Source organism: Eschrichtius robustus, chromosome 6, assembly GCF_028021215.1.
Source record: "Eschrichtius robustus isolate mEscRob2 chromosome 6, mEscRob2.pri, whole genome shotgun sequence".
NCBI classification, from domain to species: Eukaryota; Metazoa; Chordata; class Mammalia; order Artiodactyla; family Eschrichtiidae; genus Eschrichtius; species Eschrichtius robustus.
This window is the reverse complement of record NC_090829.1, coordinates 75849200-75867845: the sequence shown is the minus strand read 5'-3', so window position 1 is coordinate 75867845 and position 18646 is coordinate 75849200. Positions and strand designations below refer to the sequence as shown.

Sequence of the window (18646 nt, the reverse complement as noted above, 5' to 3'; positions counted from 1 at the left end):
AGTAAAGGTGAGGAACTCTCCCATAAAGTAGGGAGGAAAAAAAGGAATAAACTATAGAAGAAAGATTAGAAATATAACGATAACAGAAGGTTCAAACCAGGCACTCCAATATCCATCCAACTAGCCAGAATTCAAGAAAATTTTAAAAAACAAAGCCAGAGAAAACAAAGAAGAAACTGTCACAGAAATCACTGAAAATTCCAAATGGAAAGTGCCTGGTCCAATTAATAAAAAATTTCATTATGCAATTTTAAATCTCAGGGTAAAGGGAAGATCTTAAGCACTCTGAGGAGAAGAAACAGGTTACCTACCAAGAGGAGAAATCAGAATAGCACCAAACTCCTAGATGCTGCCGAATGGTAGAAGGTAGAGCAACAACGACTTCAAAATTCATGAGTCATGTTTATTTCCCCACAGCAAGCAATCCCCTGGAAATTCAGTGTGGTATCCCACAATTCAACTTAATTCTGACACTATCTACCTGGAGACAGCATCAGATCCCACAACTAAGGGCTCCATCCTGCAAGACTGTCCCCTCCCCTTCAGACGGCACTCGCAAGTCCAGGCTGTCTGTCACCTGTGCTTCTGACCCACAGGCTATAGATTGGAGGTTCCAAAGATCCCTTCCTTGGGTTCTGCTAGAACCAATTTGCTAGAGTGGCTCACAGAACTCAGAGAAACATGTTTCTTAGTAGATCACCGGTTTATTACAAAGGGATATAACTCAAGGGCAGTCAGATGGAAGAGACACGCAGGGCAAGGTACGGAGTTTCCATGCTTTCTCTGAAAGCCACTCTCCCCTCATCTCCATGTGTTTGCCAACCCAGAAGCTCTTCACACCCAGTCCTTTAAGGTTTTTATGGAGGCTTCACTACACAGGCACGACTGATTAGATCACTGGTCACTGGCATTTGAACTCAATCTCCAACCACTCTTCTCTCCCCTGAGGTGGGGGAGGGAGGGGGCCTGAAATTTCCAACCCCCAGATCACAAGGTTGGCTCCACTGGTAACCAGTCCCCATCCTGAGGTGCTTTCCAAAAGTCACCTCATTAACATAAAAAAAAGATACCTTATAGTTCTCATCACTGGAAATTCTAAGGTTTTTAGGAGCTCTATGCCAGGAACGGATGAAGACCAAATATATACATATCTTATTATAAATCACAATATTACATAAGGGAAAATGATTTTCAGCCTACATTTTTATATCTCCTACCAATCACATGTGAAAGTGGAAAAGTGACATATTCCATTGTAGACAGAAGAGGATGATCTGGGATCCAGACAACAGGGACCAACACCAGGGAGCAGGGAAGGCAAGTACCAGTATAACAGCTGTGATCAGGCCCGAGATGTCCATCCAGGAGAAGGACAATGAGGAGGGAGTCTCCAAGAGAAAACATAACATAGGGAGCACTGAGGAAAATGCCTATAAGGATTTGAAAGCTCTACAGAGAATTTTTTAGAATAGCGATAATCACCTAGAAAAGAAAGCAAATGAAAAAATGGAATGTAGTGGGTTGACTGGTGGCCCCCCAAAAGATATGCCCACGTCCTAATGCTGGGAACCTGTGAATGTGACCTTATATGGAAAGAAGAAAAGCTCTATGCAGATATAATTAAGGCTCTTGAGATGAAATTATCCTGGATTATCCAAGTTGGACCTATTTCCAGTGACAAGTTTTCCTTATAAGATACACACAGAGGAGAGACAAGAGGAGGAGAAGGCCATGTGAAGACAGAGGCACAGACTGGAGTGATGCAGCCACAAGCCAAGGAACTCCTGGAGCCATCAGAAGCTAGAAGAGACAAGGAAGCATTCTCCACAGGCTTTGAAGGGAGTGCGGCCCTGCCAACACCTTGATTTCAGACTCTTAGCCTCCAAAACTGTGAGGGAATAAATTTCTATTGTTTTAAGTCACCAAGTTTGTGGTAATTTGTTAAAGCAGCTTTATGAAACTAATACACAGAGTAAATTTAGTTTTAGGAAAAGCTGAAAAATATACAAAAAGAAAGCAATCAGAGTACACGATATGACTCAAAAATTAGTATTTTTACTATCCGTATTACTTTACTACATATAAAAATTAATTTTAGGGCTTCCCTGGTGGTGCGGTGGTTGAGGGTCCGCCTGCCAATGCAGGGGACATGGGTTCGAGCCCTGGTCTGGGAGGAGCCCGCATGCCGCAGAGCAACTGGACCCGTGAGCCACAATTACTGAGACTGCGCGTCTGGAGCTTGTGCTCCGCAACAAGAGAGGCCGCGATAGTGAGAGGTCCGCGCACCGCGATGAAGAGTGGCCCCCGCTCGCTGCAACTGGAGAAAGCCCTGGCACAGAAACGAAGACCCAACACAGCCAAAAATAAATAAATTAATTAATTTTTTAAAAAAATTAATTTTAAAAGAACAAATGACATGTTAGGAAAATTTTTTCAACATATATAACAAACATTGTCTAGCACTGATATAAAGCTAAACAAATATTTGTTTTATGTTAAATTAACTGCTAAGGTAGAAGAGCTATAAGTCATTAAAAAGTAAGAAAACCTAAAGGAAAAATAGGGAAAGAGTACAGACAATTCAAAGAAAAATAAATACAAGTGGCAATAAAAATATGAATAATATTACCCTCATTAATGATTTAAGAAAAGCAAATTTTTAAAAAGATCACAATTTTTGCCCATCACGTGGCAGAAATTTAAAAGATTTAACATATCCAATATTGTGAAGGGTTTGGGGAATCAATAACTCTTACATACGGTTACTGGGAGTTCAGAGTGGAAAAACATTATTTCAAGGCCATTTGGTAGAACCTAAAAAAATTTTAAATGTGCTTGACCTATGCCCTATGAGTTCTATTGATAAGCCTTGATCCTCCAGAAATAATCCTTCAAATTTTGTACAAGGATATTCATGTCAGCCACTTGTAACAACAACAAACTGGAAAAACCTAAATATCCATCAATAAATTAATGTTGTATATGGAATATGGAATACTAGGCAGGCGTTAAAAAAAAAAAGAGGGAATCCTAAATGTACTGACATTGCAGGGTGTCCATGATATGTTATTGGTTGGGAGAGAAAGAGCAGCAAAACAATGTAGAATTACATTTTTACAAAGAACTATGTTTACATGTTTATGTATGTGCACATGTGCATATGTGCCTGTACATGTATAGAAAATAGACTGGAAAGATGTTCACCAATCTCCCTCTGGGGATGGCAGTGTGAAAATGAAATAAGGGGAAAGAATTTTCACTTTTTACTTTATAGTTCACATTTAAAAAAAATTTTACAACATAAAAACATTAATTTTGTCTGAAATAAAAGGAAAAATAAAATTTGACAAGTGTATTGAATTTGTTTTCTGATTTTAAAATTAACTGTTGTGGTTTTGAAATGTGTCTGCAAATTCTTTGACACTTCTCCATTCAAAAGGTGGAAACTAAATCCCCTCCCTTTGAATGAGGGCCTAAGTAACTCATTTCTAACAAATAGCTTGTGGTAAAAGTGCTGCTATGTGATTTCTGAGGCTAGATCATAAAAAGGATGACGCATTCTTTCTCTCTCTCTCTCTCTCTCTCCCCCTCCCTCCCTCCCTCGCTCTCTCACTCTCACTCTCTCGTTTGTTCTTGAGGAATCCGGTCACCCCGTGACTTGAGGACACTTAAGCAGCTCTCTGGAAAGGACCTCATGGAGAGGAACTGAAGCCTCCTGCCAACAACCAATAAAACTTGCCAGTCAGATCCACCAGCTCCAGTTAAGCCTTCATATGTCCGCAGCCCCTGAACCTTATGAGAAACCCTGAGCCAGAACCATTGACCAAGCTATATGCAAATTCCTGGCCCACGGAAAAGGCAAGAAATAATAAGTGTTTATTTTTTATTGTTTATATTTTATTGTTGTTCTGTGCCACTAAAGTTGGGGGTAATCTGTTCAACAGCAACAGCAATGAATACCTACCAATCTCCCTCTGGAGAGTAGAAGTGGGGAAATGTAGGGTTTGTTTTTTTTCACTTCCTACATTTTTACTTTATACATTTAAGATTGTTTGGATCTTTAAAGTCATTTATATTTAAGGAAAGGGAAAGGAATAAAGTTAGACTTAAAAGTATTTCAAAAACTTTTTTTTCCTGACCTTAAAAACAACACTAGTGAAAAAGGACAAAGTTGGAGGACTGACACTACCCACCTCCAAGATTCACTATAAAGCTATAATAATCATAAAAGAGTGGTACTGGAGAATAGATAAATAGAGCAATAAAACAGAACAAAGAGCCCAGAAATAGATTCACACAAATACAGGCTACTGATCTTTGACAAAGGAGCAAAGGCAATTCAATGAAAACAGGATAGTCTCTTTAACAAACGGTGCTGGAACGACTGAACATCCACATGCCAAAAAAAAAAAAAAAAAAAAATCTAGATATTTACCGTATATTTTCCACAAAAATTAACTCAAAATGGATCATAGACCTAAATGTAAAACATAAAATTATAAACCTTCTAGAAGATAACATAGAAGAAAATCTAGGTGATTTTGGGTTTAGTAGTGAGTTTTTAGGTACACCACCAAGAGCATAATCCAAGAAAGAAAAAAACTGATGTTAGACGTCATTACAATTAGAAACTTCTGCTCTGCAAAAGGCTCTGCTAAAAGAATGAACAGACAAGCCACAGACTGTGAAAAATATTTGTAAAACATATATCTGATAAAGGGCTTATATCCAAAATATAAAAAGACTTCTTGGGTTTCCCTGGTGGCGCAGTGGTTGAGAATCTGCCTGCCAATGCAGGGGACACGGGTTCGAGCCCTGGTCTGGGAAGATCCCACATGCCGCGGAGCAACTAAGCCCGTGTGCCACAACGACTGAGCCTGCGAGCCTGGAGCCTGTGCTCCGCAACAAGAGAGGCCGTGACAGTGAGAGGCCCGCGCACCGCGATGAAGAGTGGCCCCCGCTCGCCGCAACTAGAGAAAGCCCTCGCACAGAAACGAAGACCCAACACAGCCATAAATAAATAAATAAATAAATAAATAAATAAATAAATAGAAGAAGAAGAAGAAGAAAAAAAAAGACTTCTTAAAACTCAACAGTAAGAGGACAACCCAATTAAAAAATGGGACCTCACCAAAAATGATATACAGATGTCAAATAAGCGTATGAAAACATGCTCAATATCATATATCCTAGGGAATTACAAATTAAAGTAACAATGAGATATCACTATGCCCCTATCAGAATGGCTAAGATCCAAGAAACTGACACCACCAAATGCTGACGAGGATGTGGAGCAATAGGAACTCTCATTTGTTGCTAATGGGAATGCAGAACAGTACAGCTACTTTGGAAGACAGTTTGGCAGTTTCTTACAAAGGCAAATATAGTCTTATCATATGATCTAGCAACCCTGCTCCTAGGTATTTATTCAAATGGGTTTAAAAGTTATATCTTCATTAAAAACCTGCATACAAATGTTTATAGAAGTCTTATTCATAATTGCCAAAAGCTGGAAGCAACAAAAATGTTCTTCAATAGGTGAATGGACCAAAAAAAAAAAACAAACTGTAGTACACCTACACAATGGAATATTTCTCACTAATAGAACGATATGAGCTATCAAGGCAGACACACACAAAAACAAAAACAAAAAACATGGAGAAACCTTGAATGCATAATACTTAGTGAAAAAAAGCCAGGCTGAAAAGGCTCTATACTGTATGATTTCAACTATATGACGTTCTGGGAAAGGCAAAAGTATAGAGGCAATAAAAAGATCAGTGGTTGCCAGGAGTTTGGGAGTAGGGGTAGGGGATGGGGGTGAAATATATGGAGCCCAGGAATTTTTAAGGCATTAAAACTATTCTGTATGATACCGTAATGATGGATACATATCAATATATATTTGTCAAAACCCATAGAACTATACAACACAAAGGATGAATCCTCATCTAAACCATGAATTTTAGTTAATAATAATGTGTTACTATTGGTTCACCAATTATAACAAATGTATCACACTGATGCAAGGTTTTATAGGGGAAACTGGTAGGGAAAGGAGAGAGAAAGGATATGGGGACTTCTGTACTCTGTGCTAATTTTCTATAAACCTAAAACTGTTCTAAAAACTGAAGTCTATTAATTTTTTTTTTAAAATAGCACTAACTAATTGAAGGAAAAGTAGAAATAAGGTAATACAGCCACCCATGATCTCAGCAGAAAGATGACCATTGTTAACACTTGGGCTTAGTTCCTTCCAGTTTTTTTTCCAAATGTCTACATGTAGGTCATTTTTTAAAAGAGTTGAAATAATTCTGCTAAACCCATTCTGAAGGTTTATGGTCTAGTTTCAGTTTGGATTTGTAACTGCAAAGAAAGTAGCCCGTATAAAACACCAGTGATACCAAAAACAGATTCTAGAGGGGCCAGTTACTATGGGAAGAATTGAAAATAAATTTCATTTCGCACTACACCCTGGTCATGTACTGACCAGAAGGAAAGAGAAATATCTGCAGTAAGTCAGAAGAGCGGCCAAGAAAACTTCTAATCAAGCAGGCAAATACGACAGCCTGCTGAGGTTCCAAAGACTCCAGGAGCATCACCGTGCGATTTAACTACTTATGCTCTGGCGGCAACCATGTCAGCGGGCGGAAAGGACCCAGGCATGAAGTCTGGAGTGCGCTCTCTCTCTCTCTCTCTCTTTCCTTCACCGACAGTTTGATGGCCAAACAGCCAGCAGGTCACTCTCAGGATGTGGGCTGTCTCTGCAGCGTGGTGCAAAGCCAGGAAAAAAATCACTCCTTCCCCCCAGTGGAGATGCTCCAAATGTTCAGCAAGCTGCAAGGCTCAGGCTGGAGGGATCAGGCTGGACACTGCATTGGCCCTTAGCACTGCAGTGGGCCCCCCGATGTACAGGGGTTAACACTGTAGATGCTAGATCATGGGGCAGTCTGGAGGTTCTGGGGGACGGACCAGGATGCCAGAGGGTAGGGGGCACGCAGGGAGCTCAGATGAGTGACTTTTCCCACAGAAGAATCTTAATAGATGAAAAAGCAGTAAGGCCAGATGAGGGTGTACCGACTGAGCTGTCACCTTCCCGCAACCAACACTTTTATGAAAGACGAGACTGTTTAGAACACACCCCAGGGGCAGCCTTGAAGGGGAAAAGAAGAGCCGCTATCACAGAAGGACAGTGGTAGTGTTCCTACCTCAGGAAAGAGCTCAGCTTTACAGTCAAACAGATCCAGTTTCACACCCAGATCTGCCACGCGTTACTACAAATTATATAATCCCCGCTCTCCTCATCTGTTAAATGGGTATAACTGCTCCTCCCCCATGAGGTTATGATAATGAGATAAGCCCTGTGAGGTGCCAGCCAAAATGCCTGGCACAGAAGTGCCCATCCAATACAGCGGCCATCGCCACCACCACCACTATCAGAGGTGGCTGGTCTGTGCTCTTGATCTCTTCCCTTTCTCTTTGTTAACACAGCTGTTGGTCCCAGCTCCCTTTCTCTGTCCATATTCCAATGTAGATGTCTAGTCACTATTGTCATAAAAAGACAAAGTCCCCAGAGTGTGAAATATCAGGCAGTTATCTTTTTCCTACAGCATCCCAGGAATACTTCCGTACTCTGGAGAGAAACAAAGATTTCTGATGCCAAACCACCCCAAATCACAAAGCTACAAAATTATGGACACTTCGGGTAATAGCGTCTCACTCAAAGCATAGGATTTAGGATTAGAGTTGCCAGGTATCCCCAAGGCTGCAGAAAATCCAGGGTTAGAGTAAACAGTGATTGATTGATTATCAATATATGACGCCATTTCCAAATGGTGCAAAAGAATACCCTGCTGTTTATTTTCTTTCTTTAAGCTTAGTTAATAGATTCATAGTTTTGTTTTGAAAAAATGTAATATTGAAAACTATAGACAATCACATATCTGTCCCGCTCTCCCAGAAATGACAATTGTTAACATTTGTTATGTTTGCATCAAGTCCTTTTTTAAAAAGAAATAAAATATGACAGATAAAATTAAAATCTATTTCCTTCCCAAATCTATTTCTTGCGTATAATCACTATCATGAATCGATCTTTGTCAAATCCAGTTCTACTTAATTCTGGCCTTTATCTAAATTTTCTTGTTTTTTGTTTTTTTTTTTAACGGCAAGTAAATAAAAAGAAACATGGGAAATGTGCCCAGTGAAGACGTCTACGTGAGGAGGGGCCTTCTGGCCTCTGAAACGGCACCATGACACACCCTTCACCTGCTCGGGAGCAGCACACACTCACTGCAGGGAAAGGCTATTGGGGGTCGTCTTGCAAACCCAGACCTACAAACATCTAGAAAGCAGTGCAGACCCCCATGAGGCCATCTACTGAACTCCAAAAGGCTTACCTGGGTCCAGGTGTGTGAAAGAGCCCACCACGAAGTCCAGCGTGGACACGGCCAGCAGAAGCAACAGCAGCAGCTGGAGGCGGATTATCCATTTGACGCCTGCTAGGTTAATCCCCAGCAAGGCCAGAAGCACCACAACTGAAACTCCTCGCACGGCCCAGAGATTCCTGAGGCTCAGCAGGTCTGAGATGGATTCAGCGAAGCCAGTGATGTACATGGCACCTGCAACACACTGACAGGCAATTCGAGGTAGGAAAAGTCAGCAAGAGAAAAAAGCATCAGGGCTGCCCGGCACCGAGGACCCAGCTCACCTTCGGAATTCAACACCCAGGAACCATCATGGGGGTTAAAGGAGCCCTTCCTGCTCAGGAGTCCTGCCTGGGGCCCCCTTTCTTCTCGTCTACATCTCTCCCACCATCCAGAGGGGAGAATGATTGTCGGTGGTAACTAAGATGAAAAGATTATGGAAGGAAGGAGATGGGATTCTGGGCCAAAGAGACCTATAGACGCCCCTGTGAAGACCTAAATAGAGAAGAGAAGCACAAGGGGGAGTCCCATCTCAAAGCCTTAGAAGGGCACTGGAGCAAACCCCGGTTTTTTCTCTATTTCTTTGCATGTCACTATTATTTTTAAAATTACCTAAAACTTAGAAATAAGAAAAAAAAGTGGGCAGCACATCCTTCCAATGTCATATGGAACAAAGGCTACCCAAGGACTATCTAAGTGAATGTACTTAGTTCTACTCACTGTTCACTATTGATCAAATGTATTAAATGTCCCAGACTTAGTGAAGTTACATGTTAACTTATGGATTTTTTTTTTTTCCTGCAGAGATGTACAGAACTCCTGCCTGGTGGAACAGGTAACACAAAAGATTAGGGTTTGTGGTCCTGTAAGACATTAACCGGTTTTGTGTCTAACCTAGCAATCTTATCCTTATATTTATTTATGAAATTGCTGAACTAGGAAGTTACGGATTGGATCTGTATCCATCGAGGGTCCATACCTCACTTCTCAACCTTAACATCTTACTGGCTCCTCCACTAATTAATGAGTTAAATAAACCCTTTGGCACATGTTTATTTTATATTTGCCTGAGAGTCATGATGCTACCTCTTAAAAAACCTGAAACATAATTTCAAATAAATATTTGAAAATAACACCAACCTCATTTACCATAGGTCCTCAGCCCCCTTCTCTTATCGGGTTGGTCCCTTTACCCTCCCCCAGGGCCAGCAGGGCACTCTTATCACTGTCGCTCTGCACCTGTTGCTCTCTCAGGAAACAAATTCTACTCAAACCTCAGCCAAGTTCCTCCTTTTCCATGAAGCCTTTCCTCATCCCCCATTTTTGAATAAATACTATGCTTACTGCTGGCACCTTGCAATTAATTATCTGGCTCTGTATTCTATTATTATTTCATGCATATAAGTTTGCCCCCCCACCAAGAATGCAAACATCTTTAAAAAAATTTTATGCTGATTGCGCCTTCTAAAGTCCCCTGCATTTGCTAACTACGTTGCAAGCAATCTATAAATACTTTATGATACGTTGACTGTATGAAAAATGCTCCGGGAAGCAGACACCATTAAGTTCTAGTCCTTTTATATAAAGACAGGAAGGCTTATACGATTTCTGTGTCTGAGGGGAGCTCACGAAGGAGGCTCCATTCTTCACTGAGATCGGCTCACTTTGCAGCTAGACATAGCATCATTGTCGGTATTCCCCAAATTTAGAGTAGGGATTTCTGTCTGTATTTGGGTGAGGGGGGAAGCCCAATAAATGCAGGGGAAAGACAAGCAGAGGAGGGAGGGAGGGAGTGAGGGAGGGAGGAAGACAGAGAGATAGAGAGAGGAATCTATATTTTTCTGCATTCACCTCAGAATTCAAACTTACTCTTGACTAAATGCCAAGAGTGTGATGGTGACAATGATGCTATTTCATCAGTATTTGGCCAGATCAACAGGACTCCTCATGGTCAGATATATCTGAGTTTTATAAATAAATGTTAAAAATGTAGTACTGATTATCGTTTGTACAGGCATCACTTTCCCAGGTGTCTGAGGTCTCTCACATGCAGAGGGTGATGCCAGAACTTGAATATGACTGTTTGCACCTGGAGCTTCCAAACCAATTACTGAAGTAACCCCAGTAGCGCCCCTCTCTCAGGTTTGTACCTAAAATCACTTTTTAGCCCAAAGATGCCAGTAACAAAAAAAGTAAAAGCTCTGGAGGATACGTGACAAGAGCACAGTGGTCGGAAGCATAGCCTATGAAACCAAACTACCTAAGGCCAAATGCTGTGGCTCCCAGCCTTAGCTGTGTGACTTGGGAAAGTGTTTCAACCTCTCTGTGGTTCATGTCTGCCTCTGTGAAACACAGATAATAATAGTACTTACTTCAAAAGGTTATTGTGAGGAATAGAGAGCCCAGAAATAAACCCACACACCTACATTCAATTAACCTTCAACAAAGGAGGCAAAAATATACAAGGGGAGAAAGGACACTCTCTTCAGCAAGTGGTGTTGGGAAAGATGGACAGCCGCATGTAAATCAATGAAGTTAGAACACCCCCTCTCACCTTACACAAAAATAAACTCAAAATGGCTTAAAGACTTAAACATAAGACATGATACCATAAAACTCCTAGAAGAGATCATAGATGAAACATTCTCTGACATAAATCATACAAATGTTTTCTTAGGTCAGTCTCCCAAGGCAACAGAAATAAAAACAAAAATAAACAAACAGGACCTAATCAAACTTACAAGCTTTTGCACAGCGAAGGAAACTATAAGCAAAATGAAAAGACAACCTACAGAATGGGAAAAAATATTTGCAAATGATGCGACCAACAAGGGCTTAATTTCCAAAATATAGAAACAGCTCATACAACTCAACAACAAAAAAAACAAACAATGCAATTGAAAAATGGGCAGAAGACCTAAACAGACATTTCTCCAAAGAAGAAATACAAATAGCCAATAAGCACATGAAAAGATGCTCAAATAACAAATTATTAGAGAAATGCAAACCAAAACTACAATGAAGTACCCACCTCACAATGGTCAGAATGGTCATCATTAAAAACTCTACAAATAACATATGCTAGAGAGGACGTGGAAAAAAGGGAAACCTCCTACACTTATTGGGAATATAAGTTGATGTACCCACTATGGAAAACAGTATGGAGGTTCCTCAGAAAACAAAAAGCAGAATTGCCATATGATTCAGCAATCCCACTCCTGGGCATATACCCAGACAAAACTCTAATGCAGAAAGATATATGCACCCCTATGTTCACAGCAGCACTATTCACAATAGCCAAGACATGGAAACAACCTAAATGTCCATCAACAGACGAATGGATAAAGAAGATGTGGTACATATATACAATGGAATACTACTCAGCCATAAAAAAGAATGAAATAATGCCATTTGCAGCAACATGGATGGACTTAGAGGTTACCATACTAAGTGAAGTAAGTCAGAAAGAGAAAGACAAATAATATCACTTGTACGTGCAATCTCAAATATGACACAAATGAACCTATCTACGAAATAGAAACAGACTCACGGACATAGAGAACAGACTTGTGGTTGCCAAGGGGGAGGTGATTGAGGGATGGATGGAGTGGGAGGCTGGGGTTAGCAGATGTAAGCTATAATATACAGAATGGATAAAGGTCCTACTGTATAGCACAGAGAACTAAACTCAATATCCTATGATAAACCATAATGGAAAAGAATATTAAAAAAAAAAGAATGGATGTGTATATGTGTGTGTATATATACACACACACACACAAACAACTGAATCACTTTGCTGTACAGCAGAAATTAACACAATTAATTATTACAATTAATATTGTAAATCAACTATACTTCAATTAAAAAAAAGAGAATTTAAATAGCAACAAAAAGAAGAAGAAGAAGAAGAAACCACCTTTAAAAAAAAAAGGTTATTGTGAGGATTAAATGAGATAATTCGTGTAAAGTCCTAGAACAATACCTGGCTCATAGTTAGAGCTGGAGAAATAATAGCCATTGGCATTATCATTATTACTTTATTATTAGCTACTGCTGTAAAGGAAACAGTAGTTAGCCATGAATTTCATAAAATACTTTGTTAATGCTAAATAGATGATGGTAATGTCACTGGAAATTTGCAACATAAGTTGTAAGTAAGGATTCTTGAAACTGAAGAGACTTACTTTTAAGGGAAAGCTATAACAGCCCAAAATTAAACCACCTTTTCAAAATCTAAGGATCTGGGGGTAAGAGGTAAGGGTAATTATGGAATGTAGGTAAGTAAAAGTATCATAGAGATTTCGTATTTGGTACGTGGAGGAGCTAACAAGTAATGTTTTTGTTTGGGAAGTATAGAAAAAGTATAATTATAGCTTCTAAAAGTAGATAATAACTACCCACAGAATGAAAAGCATAGTATCAATAGAACTTCCAAATCAACTAGGGGGAAAATACAACAGAAATAAATTTGAGCCACGTTGGCAAAATATGGAGAAATTTTTAAAATTTCGAATTATCTAGAAAGTAATAAAAAGGATTGATTCTAAAACTTGGGAAGCACATTAATCCTGCATTCAGAAGGGGAAAAAAGTATAATTCTAAATGTTTATATTAGTTTAAAAATGCAGAAAAATACATGAACAAAGTATTAACTTAAGAAGTGACTTTAAAAATCATTATAAATAAAAAGACAGTAGGAAGAAGTATTTAATAAAAGGATATATGAAATTAATGAAAGAAAAAAATGAAAGGATAAAAAGAACAAAAGCTGATTTTTTTTTTTTGAGATCAATAAAATACATAAACACCTGGCAACCTGATTAAGAGGAAAAGAGAATGTGCAAAATTACAGACTCTTAGAAATGAGAAAAGGAATAAAACTACTCTTACATAAGAGAGTAAAAAAATGAATAGAGAATGTGCCACGAATTACCATACATCCATATTATACAATACTAAGCAACTACTTTAAAAGCATGGATTCAAAGCATTGACCTAGAAGAATGTCTATGACTTATTGTTCAGTGATAAATGATAGTCATGGAATAGAGTATGAAATTTGTCCCCATTTTTGTAAAAACAAGCAAGCACTTCAAAAATCCATAAATTCATGTAGATGAGCCCAGGGAAAGGTGCTGAAGAGGATGCTAGGTGTTCACACTGGTTACTGCAGGAGGGGAGGGAAACTACGTTTTCTTTAAATTATCTCTGATATGCTAACTAGCTACAATGAACATCATTTTGTAATTTTAAAGCAATTTTATAAAGGAAAATAAAAACAAGCATATTGAGAGTATTATTCTGTTTATGCAAAAACTGTATCTGGGCACATAGAGCACAGCGCATCTAGGATGCAAGGCTCCCCAACAGCCGGCTCTCAGCCAGTGTGCTCGGGCCTGGCCCGGGCTCCGGCCTCCCCTCGGGAGAGGTGTGGACAACAGCGGCTGCCAGCCCTTCCCCAGAGCAATCCAACCACCCTAGACGTGGTCTCCCTTCCAACCATGAAGCTCCTCTTCATTGGAAAACATCCCTTTCGATTTGTTTAATGTATAAACCTCCCCAGAATTTATTACATTAAAAAAAATTTTTTTATCTGTTCTTAAAGTTTATAATCACAGGCATTCGTTTTTCTCTTTCGTCCTCTACAGAGAATTTCTAACCCTCTGCCACAGGAAGCAGGGGGTGTCACCACTATATTTTCAGGGTGTAACACTTCCCTTCCAAGGCCTCTGTTTTTAAAAAATTGCATTTTCACAATCATAGGCAATTTTCTTTCCATCTTTGGGTACCTACCTAGAAAACCAGAGTTGTCCCTCCACACCCCTTCCCTTCTCACATGAAATCCCTAGTTTAAAGTTTGAATTGGTTGGCTGTATGTCCTACACATGGGTTCCCTCCCACAATGCAAACCTCAGGTCCCTGAAAGTTTTCCAGTCCTCCACTGTTTTTACAGAGCCTAGCAAAGAGCAGGTAAGCCATGAATAAATGCTTTTAGACAGGACAGTGCAGGCTGAAGCTGGATATTCTGGTGTCCAGGGTAAGCAGCCCCGAAGAAGTGCTCAGGTGAGTGGGGCAGGGAGTGAGGACAGACCCCAGTTCATCGTCTCCTCCACTGGCCCAGGGGTCTGACCCCACACTACAGACCCAGCACCGACGTCTCAGAGAGATGAATGGGGAAGGGTTTGGGAGGATGCAAGGCAATGGAAAGATTTTGTAAACTTTAAAAATCATTCTTTTAAGCATCTGTATCTCCTAAACGTTGATGCTCTGGGGCAAGGGCCGGCAAACTTTGGCCCTCTGACCAAATCCTGCCGCCGCCTGCTTTGGGCGTTAAGTTTGATTGGCACACAGCCATGCCCGCTTCAAACTGTCTATGGCTGCTTTCACACTTACACAGCAGAGTTGAGTCACTGTGACAGAGACCTATGACACCCTCACAAAAAAATAAAACATTTACTATCTAGCCCTTTATAGAAGAAGTTTGCTGACCCTGCTCTGGGGCACAACAGGCCATCTCCTCTGGCAATTACGAAAAACACATGAGTGCGTGCATGCCCTTGGATGAGGGAATTAGGGGTAATAAGAACCAGGAATAAGGACCCTCAGAAAACCCAACCACATCCTGGAAGAAAAAGATCTCAAATCAATGACATAACCTTCCACCTTAAGAAACTAGAAAAAGAAGAGTGAACTAAACCCACAGCAAGCAGAAGGAAGGAAATAATAGAGACTGGAGCAGAAATAAATGAAATAGAGGTCAGAAAAAGAATAGAGAAAAGCAACAAAACCAAAAATTGCTTCTTTGCAGACAAACCTTTCACTAGACTGACTAAGAAAAAAAGAGAGAAGACTCGAATGATTAAAATCAGGAATGAAAGGGAGGCCATTGCTACCAATCTTACAAAAACAAAAAAAAGATTATAAGGGAATCTATGAATGATTGTATGCCAAAACATTAGATAACCCAGATAAAATGGACAAATTGCTAGAAAGACACAACCTACCAAAACTCAAGAAGAAACAGAAAATCAGAATACGCCTATATAAGTAAAGAGACTGAATTAGTAATCAAAAGACTTCCTGCAAAGAAAAGCCCAGGACCATATGGTTTCACCACCAAATTCTACCAAACGTTTAAAGAAGAATTAACACCAATCCTTCACAAACTCTTCCCAAAAATAGAAGAGGAGGGAACACCTCCCAACTCATTCTGTGAGGCCGTCATGAACATGACACCAAAACTAGACAAAGATATCACAAGAAAGCTACAGACCAACATCCCTCATAATATATAGGCAAAAATCCTCAACAAAATACTAGCAAGCTGAATCTAGCAACATATAAAAAGGATTGTGCAGCAGCCAAACCCTGATTAGAAAGCCCACCCAGCTCAACTGCCGAAGAAGCAGAGGCATGGAGAGGACACTGACCAGAGGGGCACCAATGTTTCTGGCTTTTCTTAGAAGTTTTTTGATTACTAATTCAATCTCTTTACTTATGTAGGTGTATTCTGATTTTCTGTTTCTTCTTGAGTTTTGGTAGCTTGTGTCTTTCTTTGTGAGCACCTTTCCTCCAAGTCACCTCACATACAGGAGGCTTCCTCTCTCTGGGAGGTGGGGAGGCCCAAACATCAGCGCTGGTCCCCTGTCTGTGGTATCTGTTTCAAGAGTGGAGCTTTTTGTCTACCCAGAGAGCAGGGAAAGTGAGGACTGCTGTTTGTCCATCTTGCAGCCTGCTTGGCTATAAAATAGCAGAGAAGTTAAAAAAAAAAAAAAATCGATATACAAATCCCCAGGGTAATAAAGTAAACTGACAGTTTATTACTCACCTCCAAACTACCATGCTTAAAGATGTTTCTCCAAAAAGGCAAGTGGTTTTTAAGAGTGCACTGACCATGTGTCTGCCTTCCACACATCTCTCCTACACACACACACACACACACACAGCTTTGTGCTGTTGGAGAATCAGATGTATTTTTGCTACAATACCCTGCCCCTGCTGCTTTAAAAATAAAAGAAACAGACCGATACTTTCTTTGAGGAGACTCTTGTACTCTTACTTAGACAGATTCTTTTAACTGTTTTTTCAGCCACCCACCACCCTTTGCACCATCATTAAAGCCTTTTTCAGTCCAAGAAGTGCTTACAAAGAGCTGCTTCTTAATGTCTGCATTTGCTTCCTCAGCATTAGGTCACCGTCCCTGTGTTTTAGCTAAACACGCTTCAGTACTTCTCCCTGCTCAGTGGTTTTCTGAGGGCCTCCGTCCACTCTGGTGAAGGGCCTCCTCATTAGTATTCTCCTTCTCAGACAGAGCATCCACACAGGGGCTTTCAGCCTCCCTGTTCAGGCCATCAAGCTATCAATGCGCCTAGAGCTCCGGTTCATTTGAGAACAGCCTGCTTCTAAGGAAGTGCTTGGCACAGGCAAAATGTCCCCTTTTCAGTGTAAAAGTGCCCCCGGGACCGGGCCACCCAGCTGCCACCCCGGCTCCGGCCACTGCTGTACACTCCCCTCCCTAGAACAGCCTGTAAGGATGGTCCCAGCCCAGACCTAGCTCCCTGGTGGAAGCAGGACTCCAGAGGCAAAGGGGGCGGAAAGGAAGGAGCCCTGGACTAAGGGTCAGGGCCCCGGACTACGAGCTTGCTTCCACTCTGAGCTCCCCGCAACTGCCCCCTTGCCTGTCACCAGGTCAGAAGGGAACGTGGATGAGAAGAAGGTGGCAGAAAGAAAGGCAAGGTAAGCGATTCCACTGGCCAGTGGCCTCACCTGTCCAAACACGTACAGCAGCCCGATGGCGCCTCCGGTCTGCCCGCCGAGGACCGCCGCGATCATGGAGTAGACGCCGCCGGTGCCCACGTCGCAGTGCTCCCTAACCCCGATGCCGGACAACACTGTGACCAGGGCCACCAGGGCGACGAAGGACACCAGAAACACACCCATGAGCACTCCCGTGTTTCCCTACGGCGGAACAGCAAGGAGCCAGGTCAGGGTTAGGGCACGGAGGGAGCACTGCCCACCGCTCCCACGCCCCCGGGGGGTGGGCCCGTTGGAAAAGGACGAAGGCAGGGCCACAGGAGTAAGGCCTGGAAGGGACTCCAGACGAATGTAGGGTCCCTGCAGCGAACTCTTAGAGCCTTCCCAGCGCCGACAATGTCACGTCGAAGCCACACCATACCCTCTTGAAGCCCCTCCTGCTCTCTCCCCTCTCCACCTCCCCAGGCCCCCTCATCCCTCTGCCGACAGCCCTCCCCCAGACGCACGCGGCGCCCCAGCGTATAGTCACGTGCCCCCTCGCCCCACCCCCTCCTCCTACCCATGCGGATCCCCTGCCTGGAATGCCTTTCTGCCCATTCCTCCTCCTTGGCAGGTTCACTCCAACGCATCCCTCAAGACAGGGGTTAGCGTTTCCTCCTGCAGGAAGCTGTCCCTGGGAGCCTTCCTCTGGCTCCAGTAGTGCCCAGGGCTTAGTGCTTATCACAGCACTTGTCACACTTGAGTCTTGTCCCCAAGCCCGTCTTTACCTCTGGGCTGCCAAGAGAGCAGGATTAGGTTTGGGGTTTTTTTCCTAGCTTTCCCCATTTCTCTTTCATTTGTGTGCACAGCATTCTTCCCGCCCATACTTCATCTACTCTCTTCTCGCACTTCTGACATTTAAAAATGCTTATATCACCTGCAAGTTATTTGAACGTTTAGAAGTTCACTGCATTGAAAAATTGGTTTATTTATATGAAAGACCTTTTATAAATAAGTAGAAAAGCATGGGGAGGGGGGAGAAAAAGAGGTAAGTATTTTCTTTATTTCTATTTTGACATCTATTGATATTTAGATGGAGGTTGGAGAATGAAGTGGGATTATTGTATTTGTTAATCTGTTGGATTTTCAGCTGAGAATAATGCCATACCAAGCAAAATTATGATTCTGTTAATAGAGAAGGGGGAAAAAAATGGATCTAAAGTTTGCCACGGTAGACTATATGGTACCTAAAGGATTAGGTTATATTCAGTTATGTTTTATTCAGTTACTTATTTTGCTGTTTTTATATTTTTAATGAACTTATATAATTACTATTTTCTTCGTTCGTGCTTTTAAATTGTCTACCTGGGATAATTTTTAAAAGTCTGTACCAGTCTTTAAGTTTTCATACCCAAACTGCCACTTTAACGTTTTTCAGATTATAAATATGCTGCCAAATTATTCTTTAGAATTAATATTTTCTA

General features: G+C 41.2%; 1 protein-coding gene across 3 annotated transcripts in view; it reads right to left on the bottom strand.

Moving 5' to 3' along the window:
- The window catches only part of SLC12A8 (solute carrier family 12 member 8), a 132457-nt gene that overhangs the window by 89987 nt on the left and 23824 nt on the right, over positions 1-18646 (bottom strand). For 2 of the 3 annotated variants that reach the window (XM_068546581.1, XM_068546582.1), the window contains one exon: positions 8400-8631. In XM_068546581.1, the coding sequence (XP_068402682.1) occupies positions 8400-8631 (232 nt within the window). Of the gene's footprint in view, positions 1-8399; positions 8632-17195; positions 17388-18646 lie in introns of all 3 variants that reach the window. The other variant, XM_068546580.1, reaches the window with a different exon arrangement.